The sequence below is a fragment of the Ptychodera flava genome, chromosome 5 (assembly GCF_041260155.1).
Source record: "Ptychodera flava strain L36383 chromosome 5, AS_Pfla_20210202, whole genome shotgun sequence".
In the NCBI taxonomy this organism is placed as follows: Eukaryota; Metazoa; Hemichordata; class Enteropneusta; family Ptychoderidae; genus Ptychodera; species Ptychodera flava.
The window spans coordinates 32,828,111-32,850,843 of NC_091932.1; the positions used below are offsets into that span (position 1 = coordinate 32,828,111).

At 35.6% G+C, this 22,733-nt stretch overlaps 1 protein-coding gene across 2 annotated transcripts in view; it reads left to right on the top strand.

Moving 5' to 3' along the window:
• The window catches only part of LOC139133542 (regulator of G-protein signaling 22-like), a 40,330-nt gene extending 18,118 nt beyond the window's left edge, over nt 1-22,212 (top strand). The window contains exons 6-22 of one of the 2 annotated variants that reach the window (XM_070700212.1): nt 3,184-4,409; nt 5,574-5,735; nt 6,044-6,290; nt 6,635-6,903; nt 7,423-7,663; nt 8,031-8,132; nt 9,076-9,270; nt 9,825-9,911; nt 10,423-10,576; nt 10,978-11,156; nt 12,554-12,781; nt 13,449-13,610; nt 14,122-14,304; nt 15,328-15,489; nt 16,049-16,286; nt 16,940-17,053; nt 17,497-22,212. In XM_070700212.1, coding sequence (XP_070556313.1) covers nt 3,184-4,409; nt 5,574-5,735; nt 6,044-6,290; nt 6,635-6,903; nt 7,423-7,663; nt 8,031-8,132; nt 9,076-9,270; nt 9,825-9,911; nt 10,423-10,576; nt 10,978-11,156; nt 12,554-12,781; nt 13,449-13,610; nt 14,122-14,304; nt 15,328-15,489; nt 16,049-16,286; nt 16,940-17,053; nt 17,497-17,771 — 4,224 coding nt within the window. In that variant the 3' untranslated portion in view covers nt 17,772-22,212. The remainder of the gene's footprint in view (nt 1-3,183; nt 4,410-5,573; nt 5,736-6,043; nt 6,291-6,634; nt 6,904-7,422; nt 7,664-8,030; nt 8,133-9,075; nt 9,271-9,824; nt 9,912-10,422; nt 10,577-10,977; nt 11,157-12,553; nt 12,782-13,448; nt 13,611-14,121; nt 14,305-15,327; nt 15,490-16,048; nt 16,287-16,939; nt 17,054-17,496) is intronic. The other variant, XM_070700213.1, reaches the window with a different exon arrangement.
• Nucleotides 22,213-22,733: the final 521 nt, after the last annotated feature.

A 22,733-nucleotide genomic window follows, 5' to 3' on the forward strand; every position in this document is an offset into this window, starting at 1 on the left:
TCTATAAATATAAGCAGACCTTGTTCATGAGTTTAATATTCCAGGGTTTTATTACTAGCCTAAGATTGTGAATCAAGACTTCGCCTTGATGTCTCATCGAGTCCTTCTATTTTTATAGCTATCACTATTGTGTGTCCTTGTAAAACATCACAATGTTTCCTATAAATCAAAGATGCATTCCAGGTTAAATTGAGCGAACTGCACGTCTACAACATCGAACATGAAATTTTTGCCAAATTATTTCAACTTTTTGACTATATAACATTGTACAAACATATTGAGAACATCCATAGAAGTCTTGGGAGCTGACAGAAATTTTCTGGTTCTCAAAGTACAATGCTATAATTCATTATGGCACTGAGAAAAATCTTGCATTCAAGGTAGTCACAGGATTTAAGTATTGAGCCGCCACCTCTGTGCAAAGTTTATTAATTTATTTCCACGCGAAAAGTCTGCCTCAATATGAATGAGACATGTCCGTGTGCATGAAGTTTTAGCAATCACTGCAATCTTTAGGCGTCAAGTCCTCCAGGTGTTAGAAAAAAAAGAATTCATCTGAACGGCAAAAAGTCAGGTGTTCACAGTTTTTGCCAGACAGATAACTTCCGCCAGTCAAATATACTAACACCACATAGCCAAGCACTGTATGCATCGATCACTTTATATTAATCATGGCCCCGGGGACAGGATTGTGTGAAAGCAAAAATTGCCTTCTCAAAATGTCAAATGTGTCACTTGTCGAATGAACAGCGATTACCATCCTAATCTGAGCTTATGTCATTTTACATGTAAAATGGCCTTCTGGGTGATGTGTGCTTATACCCACTTTTCTCTTTGTAATCTCCATAAAGTCAAAATCTGTTCTTAATTTTATTTGCCAGGAGCAGTCTGATTCTTGTAAGTTTCTCAACAACCATTCAGCGGAGAGTACATTTACTTGGCATGAAATGTTCACACAGACGTGAAATTTCTAGTAACAGTAAAATACTGGTCGAAGCGAAATCGCTAGGATGCTAATATTAGTGCAGAGTGAATAACTATATCACAGGTTAATACAATTCTGTATCTTCAATATAATGTAAAAAGTGTTATTTTTTGGACTGTCAATCTACAGAAAAAAAATCTCTTTCACAGTGTTCATTTAATCTTAAAATCTAAGGCTGCAGGCCAGACTTTGGATTTGTCAGAAGATGTCAACATCTGCGACCTCTGTGGGCTTAATCTAGGGTCACGGCGCATAAATTACAAGACAAGTCAGCTTTGCTGCCAGTTGTTGCATTGTTTAGGGATTGACCTCTGACCTGCCATCTGCACACCTGCTACCATAAAAACTCTATTAGTTGAACCTACCCTGAAAATGTGTGACCAGTATTAATAGAGAAGATTTCACTTTTAATTGTCACAATTTTGAAACAGTATTTTTTGATTTCTTCAATTCCCAAAACAAAAACTTATTGAAACTCAAACCACAGACAACGTCTATGTTGAAAGTAAATGAAAAGAATGGTAAGATAATGATTTGTTTCTGAATGTAGTTCCTACAAATTTTGATATCTGTTTTTAAGACACTAGCGCATATTTTGTGAAAAAAATCAATTATGTCAATAGTGCATCCATGTCCTTTTGAATAATGATGTATGTCTTTATGCTTCAACTTTTAAATTCGCTTTATTTATTTTAAGATTTTTCTCGTCAACATTGATACTGGAAAATTTAAATTCTGTAGTTGAGTATCTGAAAACAAATGTAGTCTATCAATAGACATTATCCAATACGCTATACAGTTTCTATGTCCACATGTACGATATTTACATGGGGTGTTGTAATGTTGTTCCGGAACATCAATTATTTTGTACGTTGTCATGTACCAAGTTGTCTTGCTCCTTGACAATTTACTCCCCCCCCAAAGTGTAACTTACAATGGAATGGTCCTATTGTGTTTTCTGCTCATTGGCATATTCCATTGTAAATTCAGGGATAAAAAAAGCTTGTCAAGGAATATTGTAATGGTTCAACACAAAAAGTACGGGACGGAAACTCCAAAAGTGCTGCAAGCCTTAGTTGTTCATGTTGGTTGCTATGCAGAATGATGTTTGTATTTGCTTAGCAACGATGTTGTTGGTCACCATTACTGCAATCTGTCGGTTGTCAACAGACGCCTAGCGCGTCTTGAGAGTTTTGTGAAAATCTGATTACCTTGCTGGCAACATTGTAACAATTTCTCACCAACATGAAACATTCAATGAGGCAATAAGTCAACACTAATCTGCGAACAATATAATAAATTCCTTTACCTTTGGACAAAGGTTTTTTCATGAATTTTCAGAAAATATCAGTTTTACTTTTTACTTTTATTCTACATTAACAGTTCAATCTGGGTGAAATTCATTGAACATGAATTTTTATATGTTTATTTGTGATACTATTTGCCTCACAATGGTGTGGTGTGGTATATAGTGCATGATTTTAGGCCAAATAAATATTCTGCATCGACAGTAAGTCATCATTTTTAATTTGTATTCCCAAATAATGCTCAAAATACACTTTGCACAAATGAATACAATAGGCCTACAGTGTATTAGGTACACCTGAATATTAAGGTTTGGGAAGAATATGTGTTGTGGACAGATATTTGGACTCACAATTCTTACAAAACTTTTTGTCTCCCATTTGTGTGGGCTCATTTTGAAACCTGTGGAGTTAATGAAGATTATACTCTCTTGTTTCTGAGAAAACTGAAAAATGTAATTTTCCCCAGGGTTGACATAGGCATGGCAGCCATTTTTATTTTAAATTAAAGCATCGGTAAATATTAAGCAATTTTTTCTCCAGTACCAAATTTTGCTGAGTGACCCCAAACTTGTATTCTTGGTGTTGGAAGGTAGTGGTTTGAAGTTTTCTCAGGGAAAGTTCAATCAGAAGTTGAAGTTTCAATTTTTAGGAGTGCACCACGGTAACCGTAACCCTTTCACCCTATTTCCCTGTCTAGAGGTCCACTTTACCGTCGAAAACAATGGGATTGGTTCAAACCATGGTGGTGAAAGGGTTAAACCATCCAGTATCAACAGATCTCAGAGAAGAGTCAGATTACAGATTATGTTAGTTTAGATTTGATGATTTTCCCATGTTTTCTCAAGCTTTATGTCTGGCTTTTTTGATACTTTTTCCTGTCTTTGATTTTAGATTGCAAAGGATGGTTTTGAAGCCATCAGCCTGCACATTGATCCAGACTATCGTCCATTTTGCATCGAGAAACCAGTCACTCCGGAACCGCCACAGATTGACGAGGAGGAAATCATCAGGAAAGATATGTTTGTTTGTATGGGAGATACACCAACAACGACATCGGAGGAGTGGTTTTCCATGGCAAAAATGGCCCGGAGAACTCAAACAACAGACAGTGCTGGAATGAGATTGTCTTCAGCGCCGTTCAGGACCATCCCGGAGCAGGATTCCAGGCCTGGAAGTACTGTACCTAGTGTGGCCACAACTCTCAAACCCAGTACAATAGACAGTGGAATTTGGACCCCAAGTCCTTATGAAGGACCAAATCTCAGTGAGTACGGCCTTCCAGACTTCTCACAACCACTGGAAGAAGAGATTCCCCCAAGCAAACTATTTGATGACCCACCGAGGATGAAGACACCCCCACCGGGAGAGTGGAAAGCGCCGACAGGGGATGATGTGTGTGTGGTTGCAGACGTAGCTGAACAGAGTACAAGTGGCTACTCTGCACCTGTGTTTTATGATCCGTCCAAACCGGAGGGAGATAGAAAGGAGGATGGGAAGATCGAGGAGGAACGGGAAGACGAGGATGAGGGGCGAGGATCAGAAGCTGATAAAGAGGAGGAAGATGAAGGGCGGGGGTCAGAAGGAGATAAAGATGAAGAAATTCAGACATCACCGAGATCAATCACAGTGGAAAATGTGGATGAGCTTGCATCAGTTGTTGTTGCTATGGTTGTTAAGGAAGCTGTCTCTGCAACTAATGAGGATGAGACGGAGAAAATCAACAATGTCATCGACCGAGACATCCTGAAAGAGACATCCTTCAAGTGTCAAGATCTGAATATACAAATGTTGAAAGATGTGACCGTGAATAAACTCGAACAAACAGAAACCAAAAAATCAGACTCAAACAACCAGGCGGAACGCAAGAAAAAAATCAGCATCACAAGCAAAAGTAGTTCTCTGAGCCAAGACCAGGAAGAAGATTCTCTCTTTGGTAGTGACCTGGAAGATGATAGCGATCCATACTTTTCAAAACAGAAAACATACAGTTTGAGCAACAAAAAGGGAATCGACGCATTTCAAAAATTCTTAGCTGGAAATGCTGGAGAGAAAAACTGGTTCTTTTGGCTTGATGTGGACAGAGCAAGGCAAATAGATGATGATGACATTCTCACTAAGTAAGTCATTCTGTTTCATTTCTAACACTTCTTTTAGTACATTTTCCACTCACCTAAGGAGAAACATATCATTCAGTGTTTACTTTTAATTCTGTTCAAGTTGAAGTTCCATGAGAGACAGAATCTTTAATGGACAAGTGTAGAGGGCTCTCATTCAAAAGACATGTTATTGTGTATGCTGTTATTGCATTTTGCAATATCTCCTTGTGGTCCTCATTCGTTTGACACGTTTCTGCTTATACACACATTCCCGCCATTTTTTCCCACCAAAATTTTTGGCACATTTCATAGCACAACCAATACATTCATCTACATACAACTGTGTAATTTAAAAAGCATTGTTTAGAGAAAAAAATCGAATTTTTTGGGTATTAATCGAATGAATATTGAGACAACAGTTTCGGGAAATAATTAATGTTGAGTCAGTATGTGGGAACCAGTAGTTTGATTGTGCTGTTGATAAGGTCAGAAACCAGCAAGTTTGTTAATGGCTGTGTTATTTGATATGTACCTGAATTCCATGTGGGCAAGACCATGGTACATATTTTCATTTGATGTTCATTCAACCATTTTATGCCGCCACCGCACAATTTACTTCTTGTGAGTTCTGTTTATTTACTCAGTGAAATGTGGAAGCCAAATACTTTCATACCGTGCAGCGTCATTTTAGGCTTGTCTTGTTTCAAACAAAAGTCAGTATTTTTTCCCAGTGACTTCAATACACCTTGAGACCACACAATTTATAAACTGTTATGTTTAACTTTTGTAAAATCTGTATGAAGTTGAGTTCTTGTTCATTTCTACACAATTCCTTTACCCATTCTATTGTTTGTAAATTATGAAGGTTAAGAAACCTAGACTCATGAGGCCTTGACTAATTGGGAGAGAAATTATGGTATCGCTGTTTCACTGTATTATTTTCGATAATAGGCAGTTGTGTATTGAAAAGTTTTATTGTACAGGTATTGTAACTGTCCATGAGAAAATTTTGATAGTATCCTTGAATCTGTATGTCCTAATACAGACTTTCATCTTTTATTGCAAAAACAATAGAAATTGAATGAAGTCTGGTTTTGAAAGAGTTTAAACCTGGAGTTTAAACTCTCTGTTTCTTAACACATCCCATAATATTTCACCGGTATCTTTGCGTTACTCCGTTGACAGTTATCTCGGGCAAATGCGTGAGAAATATATCCACGCTGGAGGTGACTGTGAACTGTCCAAGGAAGTCGTGGCAAATTTAGGACTGGCCGACAATTTACACTGGACAATGGAAAATTTGATCCAGGCACAGTACAAGATGGTGGAACCACTCTTGCTGTATTGGTAAGTCAAATTTATTACCCAGATCACTGTGGACATGTAACACTTTGTCTTGAAATTTGTATTCAAATTTTCATATTTTGCAAAACTTTTGTGCTTTCACAAATAGGCAGATTTGACTAAAATTATGCCAACTGCTGCATTTAAATAATCAATTTGTTGCAGTATCTCATTTGGTTTAATTTTGGGGAGTTCATTTTGGAATGAAAGTAGTCTGAGAATCATGCAAAACATCCATCTATGGATCCCTTTGTCATGATATAAATGTTTAAGTTTCTAAATTAAAGGAATTTTTCTGTGTCATTTTGCAGGGGTCCTAGGTTCTTGATGAAGCAAGCTTTCAAGTTTGTCCCAGACACCAATTACCTGTATCAACGACAGAGGACGTTACTGAAACCGTTGGTGACCAGTGCCTATCCCAATCCTAAAACAATCACTCTGTTGCCACTTAGACCCAAGTCGTGCAAGCCGAGAATCAAAGTTGCGGTACCAGCGCCCCCAGTGGTCAGCCAATCATTGCCTGCAACCACTGGAGGTGATAAACAGAAAACAGAACAGGTCAGTCACCTGATCAGTTGAACTTTGAACCTCCACCTTTCACATACATTTCACCTTTACCCAGTTTTTGTAAAGACTTTTTATTTTAGCAAATTTTCAAATAATTTTTTTGTTAGCTTTGAATCTAAATGATAGATGTTGATGACCTAATAGGTTCAGATCAAGACTCATACAAATGGCAGAAGTGACTTATTAGCCAACAGACTTTAACCCTTTTACCACCATGGTTTGTCCCAAATCCATTGTTTTCTATGGTAAAGTTGGACCTGTATACAGGGAACTGGGGGTGAAAGGGTTAAAACACTCACTAAAAATAAAAAAAAATATTTCCTTTGCACCAACAGCAGGTCAAAGCTGCAAAGAGTGTTACAGATGAAGTAAAACATGTGACGATATCAGTGCTGAGGCCGTCAAGTGCAGGATCGCGAGTTGCGCCAGAAGAATATGCTCTGACGGGAATTCCAACGACAACGATACCAAAGTTACCTCCGGCACCAAGCGTCAAAATACCGTCACCGCCATCCAGGCCAAAAAGTGGGAAGAAATCAGCTGGTTCAAGTCGATCTGCCAGTTCAAGTCGAAATCAGAGCCCGACACCATCTACCAAGAAAAGGTAAATATTGCTAATTGTAATGAACATTTTGAGTAGTCTTCTCAAACTTTCATTCATCATGTCAATCATTGAACTTGTATGCCAACTGTTTTGTCGTTTGACTTCATGTTAAAAACTCCATGTCAAACAAACTTAAAACAAGATATAATTCTCAGAAAATATTTGATGTAAATTAGAACTAATCAATTATTATAACCACTTCTCTTATGATTGAAATTACTTTTAAATAAACAATGAATTTTTTCAATTTCATCATTGATTTCTTAATTAATTTAGCAACTTATGCCAACCAGATAATTGTAAGATTGCATCACTGTTTCGGTGTGTGAAAATAGCAGACGATAATTGCAATGCACAAAATATTTACATTTTTTCATATAGAGCGTCCTCATGCTTTAACTTAATAACACGGTAGCATTCAGAGTGTTGTATTTACACATTGTGTGCATCATGAAATATACCATAAACTCAAAGACTTCAATTTTTTTCATGGTGTGGCTTTTTGGATGTTGTTTACAGCACTCATTTCCACAGACCGCTGCAACGCATCAAATCTGCTCACTCTGACCGTAGCATGTACACAGAAAGCAGTTACAATTCAAGTTCTACCAGGTCGTCAAGAGAGGGCAGTGTTCAGAGCTCCAGCTCATCCAGTATATTCCTAGGAGGCTCCCGAATGGAAAGTTTACTTCAAGGTCTGTTTAACGAGAAGAAAGCTGGTGGATTTTTCATGAACTTTCTAGAAAAAAATGGTAAAACAGTAAGTATTTGACTATAACAAAATGATTGTGTCTTTTTTAAGATTCATTGACAGCCCAAAATAGTATTTCTGAATCAGTTTCTAGAAATGTTATTGAATTTCAGCAAGTTGTTAAATGTTGCATAAACATTTCATGAACAGTTGAATCAATGGAAAGCTGTCATCTTGACTATATTTCATTAGGAAAGAATAATTTAGTTGTCCGAGATAATTCATTATTTCACAGTTTGCAATACGTATTATCATCCAAAATTAGACATTGATAAATTGATGATGTCTCTATTTGCATAAACCAATCGACACATCTGTACCTAGTTACCTGGTTCACTTCTCAACCAATGAAAATATGCGTCTTATGTGTGTACAGATCCCGATCAACTGTCTTCACTGCTGGCATGAACTCCAAGGTTACCACAACAGATTCTACGCAGAAGTATTCAGTGCATATGAACTTGACAAGAAAGCTCAGGTGAGTGTTTAAGCTGTGAAATTAGACAGTACAGTGTCTCAAGAGACATTATCAAGACTTGGTGATACTGTGAAAATTATAGGATTGGTAACAGACAGTCGTAGATTAACTCTTTGAGCGCCAAAGTCAATTTTTGTCACTTTTACTAGTACATTTTTTCCAGATTTTTGCTAAAATTTTGATAACAAACTAGCAAATAAAATATGATGTCTATCTGGTCCAAAATTATCAAGAAAATTACAGAAAAATTCACAAAAACTGGTAAAATGTTGTACTAAAATTTTGGTGGGAAAAATTACAGCACTCAAAGGGTTAATACAAAAGTGTTAATTTGTGAGTGGGATGCAATGCAAGTGGGAGACAATGTCAGTTATGTAAAGGGCAATAGCCATATTAAACTTTTAATAAAATTTTATTATTTTTGTTCCATAAAACAAATATGGTTTTTAATTTTCTCCCCAAAGTACCTTAAAATACCAAAAACAAGCCATGCAAACACAATGTGTTATGTTGTTGCTGACAAATGAATTCTAGTCCAAACTGTAAAAGATCGGTTTTGTGCAATAACATCACACACAAATAGGTTGTGTTGGTAAAGGGCAGTAACTTCAACATGAAACATTGGTTTATAGACAGAACAAAAATACTGAAAAATACATTGAAAGTTAAAGCTAGTGGATCTTTTTAATAAAATTAAAATATCACACAGGCTTCCTATACATAGAAAGTACATTTCAGCTTTAGCTTTTGAATACTTACAGAACTTTTGCACTTGTGGCCTAGTTATATTCACATTGTAAGTGAAGAATATATATTTCACCATTGATTGAAAATAACGGAACTAAACCTTGTAAATATGAAATACGAAGAAGACACAGAGAAATTAAGTTTGATGTAATTTTGCTGACTGACATTTGATCTGTTGGTTCAATATCACCTGCAGAACATTCATTCCAAGTATATTGTGGAAGGGTGTCGATATCCAATCAACGTTGATCCCGACGTACGGAGGCAGATATATCGTGAAATGGATCCACCATTTGAGGAACTGTTTGATTCGGCAGAGGAGCATGTTCTGCAGACCCTGGTTGTGCCGTGGTCAGAGATGGTCGGTGCAGATAAAACAGAGTATCGGAAGGTGAGCAAGTAATTGAATCCTCTTGTACAATGTAGAATCAAAAATCAAAAATCAGTAGAATAAGAGTTGAACGGCATGGGCTTAGATACTTTCTCAAATCATTTTACTGTAACTATATTTATGGTCTTCATCGAGACATTGGGTCAACAATATTTGACATCTAATATTCAGGTTTGACCTGAATAGGTCAAAGGTCACAACTATGACCTCTTGAAGCTGTAACATTTTGAGTAGTCTTCTCATCAATATTTGACATCTAATATTCAGGTTTGACCTGAATAGGTCAAAGGTCACAACTATGACCTCTTGAAGCTGTAACATTCATAGCAGCTTTAAGTCAGAAAATGTTAGGCAGTGTTCATATCAAATGATGAAAAGTCGCCAGAATCTGATATATTGCCCGCATGAGAAGAATTGTTTAGAAATTTTCAGATGTGTTCAATTTAGGCTTCTAGAAAGTTCAATAGTATATGTCGATTTATTTACAAGTTGTATTGAAGTAAGAGTTAGCATCTATATTATATTAACCTTTGATAAAATTATTTCTTTGCCAGATTGAATTGATTGAAGAAAAGAGACAGTTAGAAACCAGCAAATCTAAACACCTCAAATCACTTCAAAGAAGAGGACTTATACGGGAGGTAATGTCATTGATGCAGTTGTATGTACAATGTCATTGATGCAGTTGTATGTACAATGTCATTGATGCAGTTGTATGTACAATGTCATTGATGCAGTTGTATGTACAATGTCATTGATGCAGTTGTATGTACAATGTCATTGATGCAGTTGTATGTACAATGTCATTGATGCAGTTGTATGTACAATGTCATTGATGCAGTTGTATGTACAATGTCATTGATGCAGTTGTATAGACTATGTCATTGATGCAGTTGTATGTACAATGTCATTGATGCAGTTGTACGATATATACAATGCTTTGATAATTTCTTCAAGAACAGAAAAAATATTTCCCATAATAAAAAGGTATTTTGTTCGTTGCCAATTTTGGCAATTCATGCCAGTTTTCTTAATGTCATTGATGCAAGGTGTATACAATGTCATTGATACAGTTTGTAAACAATGTCATTGATGTAGTTGGAGCACTGTTCTTTTATATTTCTAAACTTTTTTAAATTTTTCTATTTCCAGAGGGTTGCAACTCCAGAGTTTGTTGATGAGGAGACAAAGCGGGAAGCTTACTACCAATCACTGGAAGATAAAGTTCCGGAAGAGTTCAAAGAGTTCAACTTCAATACGTTGATACACAACAGAATTGAACTTGAACATTTCAGGCAGTTCCTAAGTAAGTCAAAATATCATCTTATCTTTCAAAAATTTGATTCAAGTAGGGTTTTAGGGCACTTTGCTGCCCAATTTCAACTTCAAAAACAGAAGAATAAAAGAAAGCCCCGTAATGGTAATTAGATTCTAAGTCACAGCAGAAGAGAGCCCCTTGTTGGTACTCTAGATTCTAAGTCAATGTCAATTGAAGGTCAAGGGTCAAAGGTGACAGACATGTGATTGAGGTCAGAGTTCAAAAATTGGATTCAAAGATATGAAACATAGTTTTTTGGGGGGGATTGATAGAACTTTACTGTCCAAGATCAGTACAAGACGATAAGAATATCTAATACATGAAAATTCAATTGTAAACTGATGTTGTCGTTTTCTAATAATATATCTTTTTCTTTTTCTTTTTTGTAGATGACAATTATGCCAGCATGGACTTGATGTGTTGGTTGGACATTGAGGCTTTCCGAAGGATTCCCCACTCAGACAACGAGAGAAGAGATGAAAAAGCCAGAGATATCAAACTGAAATACCTCAACAAGAAATACTTTTTTGGTCCCAACAGCCCTGCTGGCAAAGAAGGCCAAAATAAGGTTTGTGATAGGAAAAATTTCCATCATTTAAAACAAGGAGCAAGAATTTTGTAGGTTTAGGTTTTAATTAATCTGTTATACACATTAGTCATATTTATAAACAAAATTTTGTAAGTAATTTGAGTTACAAATCTACAAAAGAAGTAATATTTCTCCTGGTCAAAAATCCAAATTTTTCATGCTTAGGCCAGGAAGAAAAGTTCCATTAGCTGTATCTTCTGGCGATTTTTCCGTTAGTTTTGATTGAAATGATCACTGGCTCATGTTGAATAGCATGCCAAATAATAGAGAATCGCATATTATTCAGAAACATTACGTGCCCTACAACTAAGTAACATGTGATTTTACAACGAAAATTTCAATTTTTGTCCGGACAGAAATACAAACTCTGTTGACACGCGGATTGCAACGTAGGCATTCTTCTGCACCTGCGCGAGCCATTTACAGCAATTTCAAAATAAATATTCATTATGCCCGGTACTTACGTCGTAGTCCATTGTCCGAGCACCTTGCTTAGCCAGATGTCTGGCAATCCACGACGCAATGTTGTTTTGATCCCGCAATAAACGTGAACTTGTACACCTCGCGTGATCGCGGAATCACCATATCTGCGTTCTCCCTGGCACGCTGAGCATGCCAGACGTCAACAAACGAGCTCGGAAGGGCAACACGTTTGAACAAAAATTAGCAGTTTTATGTGGCTATAACATCACTAATCATGTTTGTTTCTTCGTAAAACAACATTTTGCAACAAATATGAGCCTCCAACATGGAATTTTCCGAGGTAAAAAATGGTCAAAAGTTACAAATAATGGCCCTTTAAATGAATAAAAAATAAATTTAACATTCAGAACTTTCCTCCTCATTCAAATACAAAGATCCAATACACAAAGGATCTTCAGGATAATGGCATTTCCTGGCCATTCCTTATCATGTAAAACTTTAGCCGAACAGATGTTTATTCAAACAGGTAGCGTTGCTATAGTAAAAAATGGGATTTCCTAATTGCTTAATATGCATACTTCCTTGAATGCTAACCTCTTTGAGATAGACTTGAAAATTATTTTGAAAGATGATCTATTTTGCACACTGAAATTTTTATGCCATTATATGAAAAATGTTTTATTTTGATATGGAAAAGAAATTTGGTCATACATTATTTTACATTATATCATAATCAAAATTACAAAGAAAAAAACAGCTAAAAGAAAAATCATGATGTCATTATATGAAAATATTTTGATATTGAAAAGAAATTTAATCTGATTTAATCTTACATTATATCATAGTTAGAATTAGAAGGAAACAACTGCTGCGTGAAAAATCATGATGTCAAATAATATAAAAAAGGTGAAGTTTCTGGCCTCATGATGATTTTAAGAACTCATCTTTCACAGGTAATGCAGGCAGGAGGAGGATGGGGCAAAATATTGCAGGACAGACCACCAACACCAGTACTCATCGAAGTTCAAAAGTACGTCAGAGAGAGGCTGGAAAGGCGATGGCTTCCCATGTTCCTTTGCACTGAGGATTTCCAAGAAAGACAACATCCCCAGGTCAAGATGGACGATGTTGTTGATGATGTGATGTTGAACAAACGCAAGAAAGCAGCTCAAGTTTGGAAGGTTAGCTTTTTAGTAGATGTTATTCCATTTCCGAGAATTAAACAAATTAGCTTGTATGAAATATTTTATCCTGGATAAGTTGAATTCAACAAAGCGCCTCAGGAATCCCATGAGACCACTCCCTGACATGTTTAAGGTTTCATCGGTAATTTTCAGTGAATAAAAATGCTTTCCGTTGTCTTGTACAAATCTCGGGGGACAGTTTTGATCTTCTGGGAATTTCACAGAATTTCTGTAGGCTACATTTGTGAGAATTCCAAGCTTGTATTTTACAAAATGCTTCTCGATCCATCTTTGATGCAAATAGTAATCAAAATATTTTACCTTTCGAGTAACTTTCCAAAGGTAAAATTGTTAGTTTTATATTTTTATTTTCATTAGTTTAATATTGTATGATATAATGAACTGAAACCCAGAATCGATATGACACTTAGTGTGAATATTTCATTATGGGTTCAACTTGTTACTTTTTAAGAAAATGTTTTTTTGTCACATTACTTCCAGATTTTAATACCTTTATGTGCTAAATATTTGTTTTACTTTTGTTGATATGCATGTTTGTAAACTCATTATTAATAGAGCAAATAAACCATCCCTCAGTTTTATACTGGTGTAACTCCATTGATTGCACTGCGTTATTTTCATTCCATGTCATCCTTTTCCGCAGATGCTGGAAAGTCGCTGGATCTCGTCTTCCAGAGACATCATTGCATTCCGCAAAGCGCTGACCAATCCTGTCACCTGTGCTCACTTCCGGAAGTTTGTGTCGATCCGTGGTGAGAACATGGAGAATGATATTCTCTTTTGGTTGGAAGTACAGAAATACAAAGTAAGTTATACTGTCTTTCGTCTTTGAATGTTTGCATAATTGCAGGTTGAAAGAAATTCCAACAGAATATTGATTACTTTGAAGTACTCTTCTTCTCAAGCCAACTCAAAACATGCCGTGTATGTACACTGTTATTTTGGTGATTGTTATGAGACAGCGCCCTCTAGTGACATGGATCAGTGCACCTGCAGACAATCTGAAAACTTAGTTATGCTGCATTCATATTTGGATAATTTTATACAAAGCTTTTCAAGGAAACTATGGCAGAGTGGTCAAAATATCATGCAGCAGTGCTCAATTTTGAGAAAAGCTTCATTGAATTGTGCCATAGACTGGAAAAGACAAACTGCATTCTGAACAGTCATCACTGTTAAAGAAAAGCACAGTCTTGTTTTATGGTCAATATTGGTGACATAATGACAGAGCACAAAAATATGCATGCTGTTAAGAATGATAAGATCGTTTCTGTTAGCCATATCAATAATTGTCTGTTTTCTTTGCCTATTGACAGGAACTCTACCATGCCCACACAGAGGAATCTATCATCCATCAGAAGATACAGGCTTTGATCCAGTGTTTTATTGATTCACAAATCCCTCCAAGTTTACAGATCGACATACCTCAGGAACAAGCCGATAAAATCCTGGAGAAGCGACCAAGAGAATGGGGACCTTATATCTTCAGGGAAGCTCAGGTAAAAAGCTATCAAAAGTACACAATCTGACAACACTTCTATAGTCTCATTTGTAACCCTGACATTTTAGACGTTTGCAAATGAAATGGAACTGCCTAAAAGCTCCATTAGCTGTATCTTTTTGCGTTTTACTTTCCACAAAAATACCATCATATCTTCAGAGAGATATTTTGGGTTCCCATTGTTAAGCCATAGTGTCTTTGAAAATGTTACTGTTCCAATCCTTGGTGATGGATATTCTTTGTTGGAATTTTGAATATTTACGGCGAATATATTTGAGTTGCAACTTAAAATTATTTAGTTGTTAAAATCTAATTTGTGTGTTCATTGCAAATGTTTGAAAAATGTTCTGTGGTCACACTTTGGTATGAATTTTTATGTTAATTGCATTTGATTTCAAACCGTCTCATCGAAAAAGATGCATAAAGATACAGCTAATGGGGCTTTAAGTCCTGTTCATAAAGTTGAAGCATTCCAAATTAACAAGAGCCTTCTCAAATGTAAAAGAAAAAAGCATTTTATGACTTGATTTGTGCTCCTGAAGATGAATGGGCAAAAAAGTCAACAGGATTATAAAAGTCAATCCCACAATGCAACACACTATGAGCTTTAAAGGGACCCAGGTTTTAGACACGATACATGAAACCATCGCGAAAATGAATTAATTTAATTCATTTACCATGTCCAAAACCGGGATCGAATATATGCATGGTCACCCATTCATTCAGTATCTTTCAACATGTCAAACAATGTAAGTAGTGTCTCAAAACAAAATTCATTAAAAATGGCCGACTTTGTCCCTTTAATAGAAAAGGGTAACGCACTGAAAAATCTAAACTTTCAAAAGAAGGCTCTTACAAGGATCAGAGTCCTCTTTCTGATTTATTTAACATCAGATTCCTCACCCTCATAAATATTGTAATGGTGACATTCTCTGCCTTGAAATGAGAGAAAGCAATTTTGATATTTCAAAGTTGTTCAAGTCGTGAAAATGCTGTAATATTATTCCTGTTATCTTTTCAGCTGACTGTGTTCAGGGTCCTGTTTGCTTACTGGGCGGACTTCTGTAACTATAGAAACAGCATGGATGAGGCCAAGATGCTGGAGGAGCTGGAGAAGAAGAGGAGAAGATACAAACTCAAGGAACGGCAGAGACAGAGAGCCTTGGAAGAAAAGGAAGCAAAGGTGAGTCTATGGAAAAGACGATGCTTTGGAATGACAGTGATGACGTATAGTGGCATGAAAGAATTACTCTAAATTCTTTATTTACTCACCTAAAAAAATAATCTCAATTTACTATTATCAACTTATTGGAAGTAAATATTGTGATGTCATTATAATGCCTTGCTTACGGAAACTGGCATGTTGTGCTTGTAGCATTTTGGAGAAGGTATTTTATTGGATTTTGAGATAAATCTGTAACTATGTAAATTCAAATTTTGCAAGCTAAGAGTAACTGGTTTGAAAAAATGATGCAATTTTCTTTCCAAACAGAGAAAGAATGGCTGTAGCATTCATATTTTATCTCTTGTGCATTCTTTCTCAAATTTACTGTCTGTACTCTGCTACATTTAGATTTTTGTACTTGTCCACTGTTTTACTAAAAAAATTTATAGTGTTGGCTGTTTTTGAATCATTAAGGTTTTCTGTAAAATTATTCAAAGATGATCATGTTAAGAAACTGTCAAAATGCCAGCTTTGTTTCACAATTTTTTCTCATTTTCACTTTCTTTCTTTCATTCAGGAGGAAGCCCGGAGACTTAGGAGAGAAAAAGGTTTGGAGGATGATGATGACGACTCGGAAAGTCAAAGTGGCAGCGTTATCCGGGCTGTGAGTCCGCTGGCGGAATTCTTACAAGAAGAGCCGGAAGAACAGCACATCCAGTGGAGATACTCCAACTATGTCCAGGCTCTGGAGAAGGAAGAATCCATGATGAATGCGGAAGAGAGAGCATCCAGTGTCATCTCTGGAAGTGAGATAGGTGAGAGTTGGGTTAACCTTTCACCACAGTGGTTTGGCCCAAACCCATCGTTTTCAATGGTAATTTTGGACCTGTTGACAGGCGACTAGGGGTGAACAGGTTGAAGCTCCATCAGCTGTAACTTTTGATTGATATTTATCATTTTTATTCAGTTTATAAAATACAGTTTCTTATTCTACGGCCAAAATAATGTTGAAATGCCTATGTTCGAACTTGTTCACCTTGTTACTAATGGTCAGGTCACTGGTACTAGCTCCTATTTTGCTCAGGCAGGCAACTTTTCAAAGTTTAACCCTTTGAGTGTTGTAGTTTTTTCCCATCAAAATTTTAGTGCAACATTTTACCAATTTTTATGAATTTTCCTGTAATTTTTCTGATAATTTTGGACCAAGCAGACATCACATTTCATTAGCTACACATTTTTATCAAAATTTTGGCAAAAATTTGAAAAAATATTTCACAGGCTATATTTTATAAAGGCAACAAAAACTGACTTTGGCACTCAAAGGGTTAATACCCACATGTTTTGTTAGTATTTTGCACAAATTTCTACTATTGGATACCGTAACACAAATTTACTTCTTTTCAATGTTCCGGTACTCTTTTTTTCATTTCCAATGTTTCTATCCTGACTTTGAACCGCTTTATTTCAGGTTCTGCTGCTTCTAAATTAGGATCTGATGAAAACCAAGATGTCAATAAAGGCGACGAAAACTCAGAGAATCCGGACAAAAAAGGGAAAAAACCAGCCACTCAGGATGCAGAAGGTAAAATGTTAAACTGATCATTTTCATGGCAAAGAAAATATTCATGGAATCATACAGTAAACACTGTATTTATTTGTTTGTTTCATCATTTCTCTCTAAAAAAATTTAAAAAAAAATATTATGATAGCAAGAAACAATTTACACTAGAGAAATAGAGTTCAAGAAAGAAGAAAAGAATTCAGAGTTTAAAAATATGTTGCAACATTTCATCTGTTCTGTTATTGAATAAAATGTAGCCATCAAATGTAAAATATATTAATACTTTGGTCAAAAGTTTGTTTGATAGTTCCTACAGCCAAAATTAAAAATTGCTTTGTATTATTTTTTCTTATGAGAGTGCTTCTGCAAAAATAAAAATAGATGTGAGCTTTTGAATTAGTAGTACAAGCAAGAGACTTTTACAGGTTGCTGGCATCCATTCAACTGTGATTATCACGTTTCAGGTAAAGGCCAAAAGAAAGTCAAAACAATGGAGAAGGGAATAATCAAGTCACCCAATGTATCTGAGAGTGTCGATAGTCAAGCAGAGAATCAAAACCAGAAGAGCACGAAGAAGAAAACATCAGTAACAATCAGTGGGAAAGTTGAGAATGTCGGCGATGGTAAAGATGATAGGACGGGGAGTCGAGAGGAAAAGACAGGAAGTGATGTCGGCAAGAAACAAGCAAAAAACGGTCAACCAAAACCGCCACCGGCATCTGCTAAATCGAAGAAGTAGATTTGGATGCGTTAGGTGATGTTTCCAATTAAGTCCAGATTTTCAGCTGCTTTTCCAAATCAAACCTGTTTTAGCAGTGAGTTGTATGGTGTACAGCGCCCTCTACCAATGCTTTAATGCCAAGTTAAGCTTCCAAATCCAGTACTTTGAAATACTGTAATAAGTCTGAGGCAAATTCATCAAATTTAACACTTTATTTACATTGAGGAGTTGATTACATTATCTGGATCCATCGAAACATTTTTGTCAGTACTCTTCACTGAAGGTTTTAGCAGGCAAATTTTACCACATTGACTCTCACAGCAATGAATAGGAAATGAAACAAGAATGAAAACTTGATCTTCATGCATGAGAGAATAAACACTTTTGACCAGGCACGTAAATATCATGGTTCGCAGAAAATGTTCGTATGTTTATTTTGTGTTATGATGTCAAGAGTACAGCAAGATGGGGTACCGTTCAAAATAATATGGTTGAACTTAAATTTTCACCATTGCTTTACGCTTTTTAGTCAAGTGAAATCTTTACAATGTAAATTTGAATAAGACAGGATTTACCAGAGTGGCAGAATTATAAATTTGTGTCACTTCAGGTGTCTTTGTTTGATCAGAAAACTTAACTAGTTTATCATTTTAAAATGTTTAATTTTATGGAAATGTCAATGTGATATCTTTATAAGATTACTGTCTTATGTCTGTTTGTGTACATAGAGATGTTGATGTGGTCATTGATTGAATACCATGGTGATGACTGTGATGCCTTTGATCCACAGGGTTAAAGTTCAAATGCTTTGTAGTATTACAGTGTGTAAACAATCATGGGACATTTAAAGTTTTGTCGCAAATAACTTTAATAATGAAAGAATCTTGTGATTGTAATGTGTGTGTAAATATCGGCCGTCCACTTTCAAAGAGGATTTTTATCGTGAGGTGATCATGTGATGTATGTTTATCATTACTTCCTGAAATATTGATGTAATTCCATCCACCTGATTAGCATAGTACATCTCTATCATGGACAACCGTCCACACTCCAGAGGGCACTGTTTTACCAAATGATTTAAATAGAGAGCCCCATCCGTCCAAAATTATTTAGGAGAGATTTCCTGGCAAAACACTTTACTTATTTGCTTCAATAGAAAATAAAAATTGGCATTTCTTGAAAACGCAGCAATAATTCCATAATTAAGTTTTTAAAAGTCAACATCTTGCAATGGCTGATGTTCAATTTGGAAAGGGTGAAATAAATCCCAAAGAAACCTGCAATTTCATTATAAGTTAACATTCCTTGCAATCTCCTTGCAATCGACACTTATTTGTAGCAATAATTTCATTTTTATATCTCATTTTAACCCACAAAATATCACCGTATTCAATGGACATTTCATTTACAGTGAAGTTTTGCATAATATATGCATTGTCAGGCCATGTAACTTTTTCAGTGTAAATTCACCGTAAAACCGTCTTCAGAACTGCGCCTTGTTTAACCTATATGCAAATTAAGAAAATTATGTTATTTCCGAAACATGTTCTTCCACTACCTGTATGCTAATTTGCATGACAAATTTATTCCATGCCTTGTATGCAAATTACACACAAAACATCTATTTCAAGTCATTATAGTCTTCTATTATAGTCTTCTTGTTGAATTTATCTTCTTCGTCAACCTTCAGTATCAATAACAGCCATTCCAAGAGTCAGCTTATCTGACTTCAGTCCATTTTATTATTTTCAAGTCTGAAATCATAATTTTTGGCATGAATTATATGCAAATGATCGGCTTTTATTTTATGCAAATTTTTGAAAATTATCAGTGCCAAAAAAAATTATTATTACCATGACTTGTATCATTTTTCACACATTTCAAGTGATCCGTCCAATCCGATATGATAATAATTATAAAATCCTTGATGCCATATGCAAATTATTGTTTTAGAGCAAGAGTGACCTTTGAACTTTAAGCAAATTACCAGTCGCAGTCGATGATCAAAATTAAATTCTTTCACTGAAATATCTGTCTATCCATTTGTAAGTAGTTCTCTATGCCCTTGTGCCTTTATTATCTAGGCATGATTCTTTTGCTGTCCAAATGAATCTTCATTTTAAATCCGGCTGCAGCATGTTTTCTTCAGGAAGTTTTTTTCTATTGAATTCAGAAGGTCCTCACGACAGCAAATTAAGGAAATACATTTTCAATCATGTCTTCTGCTTTGTCAAAGTTTGCTATTCTTTAGCACAATGCAAGTCAAAAGGTCAAACACAAAAGAAAAGTCTCATTAGGGAAGAAACAGGGACATTATTTCATTCAACCTTTTGCAAGTTTTAATGGTAACAATACATATAGGGACGAATGAATGTCCTTTAGACTTGTTCTGTCTCAGATTACATCCAAGTTATATATACATAAATTTTGAGAGAGATGTAGTATATATAGAGAGATCTTAGTTTATGTTTATGATATTTTCATTTGTAAATGCATGTATATATGTCACTTTTCAGAGATATTAGAAATGTGGTGGTTGATTAATGTTTTGTGAGGTTTCTTGGTATAGGGGTTGTTGCCATGATAGTGACATTAGATAGTGGTGGTAGCTATGTTTGTAAAACAAATGGTGATTGGTTAATTTCCAAACGTTTAGATAAGAGTTGTTGTGTGATTGGGCACCGTTGTCATCTCCATACAAAATGTGATGGTGGAACTCAAAGACTGTAATTTCCATTGTAGCTTATATTGTCCCATTCTCTGGCAGACAGTTATTTAAAATGGTGAAAAAAAATGGTTAAATTTTCTTGGAAGCAAAATTTATTCTTGACTTCAGCCATGAAATCTATAGTTGTGATCTCAAAGCAAAATCATGATGTGTGATTTTAATGGCAATGGCATTAATGACACACGCATGCGAGTCTTAATTATTTCTTTCCCAAATTTGTCAGAAGAATCAGAAAATTGAATGAAATTTTGTAAGCTAATAGATTGCTTGAAGTTTATAGCTTTAAAAAAGACAGAAGCAGAACTTCATTGTAAGCTGCTGTTCACAACAAACAATACAGGAATTAGCGTACAGAATGCATGGTCTGTTCACTGGGTTTTTTCCCTCCTTGTACCTAAACTGGAAATCGAGAAGTAAGCTACAGTACATAAATTATTTTCATGATAAAAAAAAATTCAGAAATCGGTCTTCGAAAGGAGATAGCACCTTTTGTCAAAATTTTGCACGCACTGATTAAGATGTTTTAGCGTTTTGTATTTTTTTTCTTTTTTTTTCTTGTTTCATACTGTAAGCAAGTACAATCAAAGTCTGAACGACATCAGTGTCCATTAGGGACATGGCTACTTCAATTTTTCTTTTTTTTCAACTCAACAAAAATGTGTCTCGTACAGCAAGCTGCAGTACCAACTTTCATCTTGTATATATTATTTTTAAATTTCAGTAAGTCTTTGTACCAAACAGTGTTGTACGCTTACAAACCACCTGGTCATACCCACAGACAGCAGGTGTACTTGTTTTTGTCAATTTATCCCTAAAGCAATGCTGTAATTTCATTTTGACAATAAAAAAATTGTTTCAGTATCGCTATACTCTCAAACGACAGGTCCATGACTGGCAGCTGTACTTTTTATCGACAGAATTTGTGATGGCTGCACCAAGTTCACCGGGGAACATGTCCCACGATGGCATGGTAGTATCATGTGAAAACCAGTAAATTTCAATACCTATGTGACCTTCAGACATTCTTGTAGATCGGTCTGTTATTCTACAGATATTTTTAGCAATTTTGACTCTCGTTAAAAAATCCAAATTCGGGCTGTGATTTTGCAATTAATGTCAAGTCCTCCCTTTTATTTTTATCATAGTGGTTGTCTGTGCGTCTCGCCGACAAATCGGTTCCTCTTTTCCTTCACTGCTACAGCTGTATCAGTTTTCCCCCATTTTATTCATTTTAACAAGGTCTAATATCATTTGATTTGTCCAAAAATCAATCTCATTTCTCCACCGGTTTCATATTATTGCCCATGATTTTTGTCTCATTTCCCACCAGAGCAAGAAATTCTCCAAAATTTGATTACCGCATTTCTGGTCAGTAACCCGAGTCGTGGATCTCTTAAAAACGAACATTTGAATTAGTTTGTCTCCGCGTCCATCTAAGCCGCATTGCTGATACCGTCTCCCAATGGCGTACCCTCCTCAACCCAAAATATCTAGAATGTCCCAGATTCAATTTTATGTTTAATTTTACGTTGATGTAATCACAGCTAATTTGATTTAGACTGAATAAATTTGGTAAGATGATCTTTTTTAATGCGTAATTTTATTTTTGTATAGAAATGTAATTATGACCATTCTGAGGCAAAAATGTTCCCTTGTATATGTTGTACAGTAATGTTTTTATTTTTGGCATGGAAATTAGTTGCATTGAATAAATACCTTTTATGTATTGAATATTCAAAGCATTGCAGTTCATTTGTACTAGGTATGTCCCAGCGGATCAGTTATTAATGTTCCAAACCCCAGTTTTGATGCATTCCAACATTATACATGAGAGTAGAATTTCTACCACGCAAACAAAAGCTACTTTCAACGAAAGGTAACTTTGTATTTTTGAAAAATTCAATTTTGCCTTTCAGAAACAAAAAACCAACTATAATTGTTTATTCGCACATTCTCAAAGCCAAAATTAGCTTTTTATCAGTAATTATTTTATTTTTGGCTCAGTGGAATCTGATTTAGAGCTCCATGCAATCCGATTCAGATCTTATTGTGTCAATATCGATACCTCTGGATATCTGAAGTAAATTTCAAATATAAAAGAAAGTGTACATACTTGGTACATTTATTCCATGGTTTTCTAGAAGCACACAAAGTATTGCTGAAATGCCCTGAAAGTGTGTGTATGTTTGTGTGCGTTGAGTGTGTGTGTGTGTTGTTTAACTTTATGTTATGACAGTTCCCCACACTGTAAT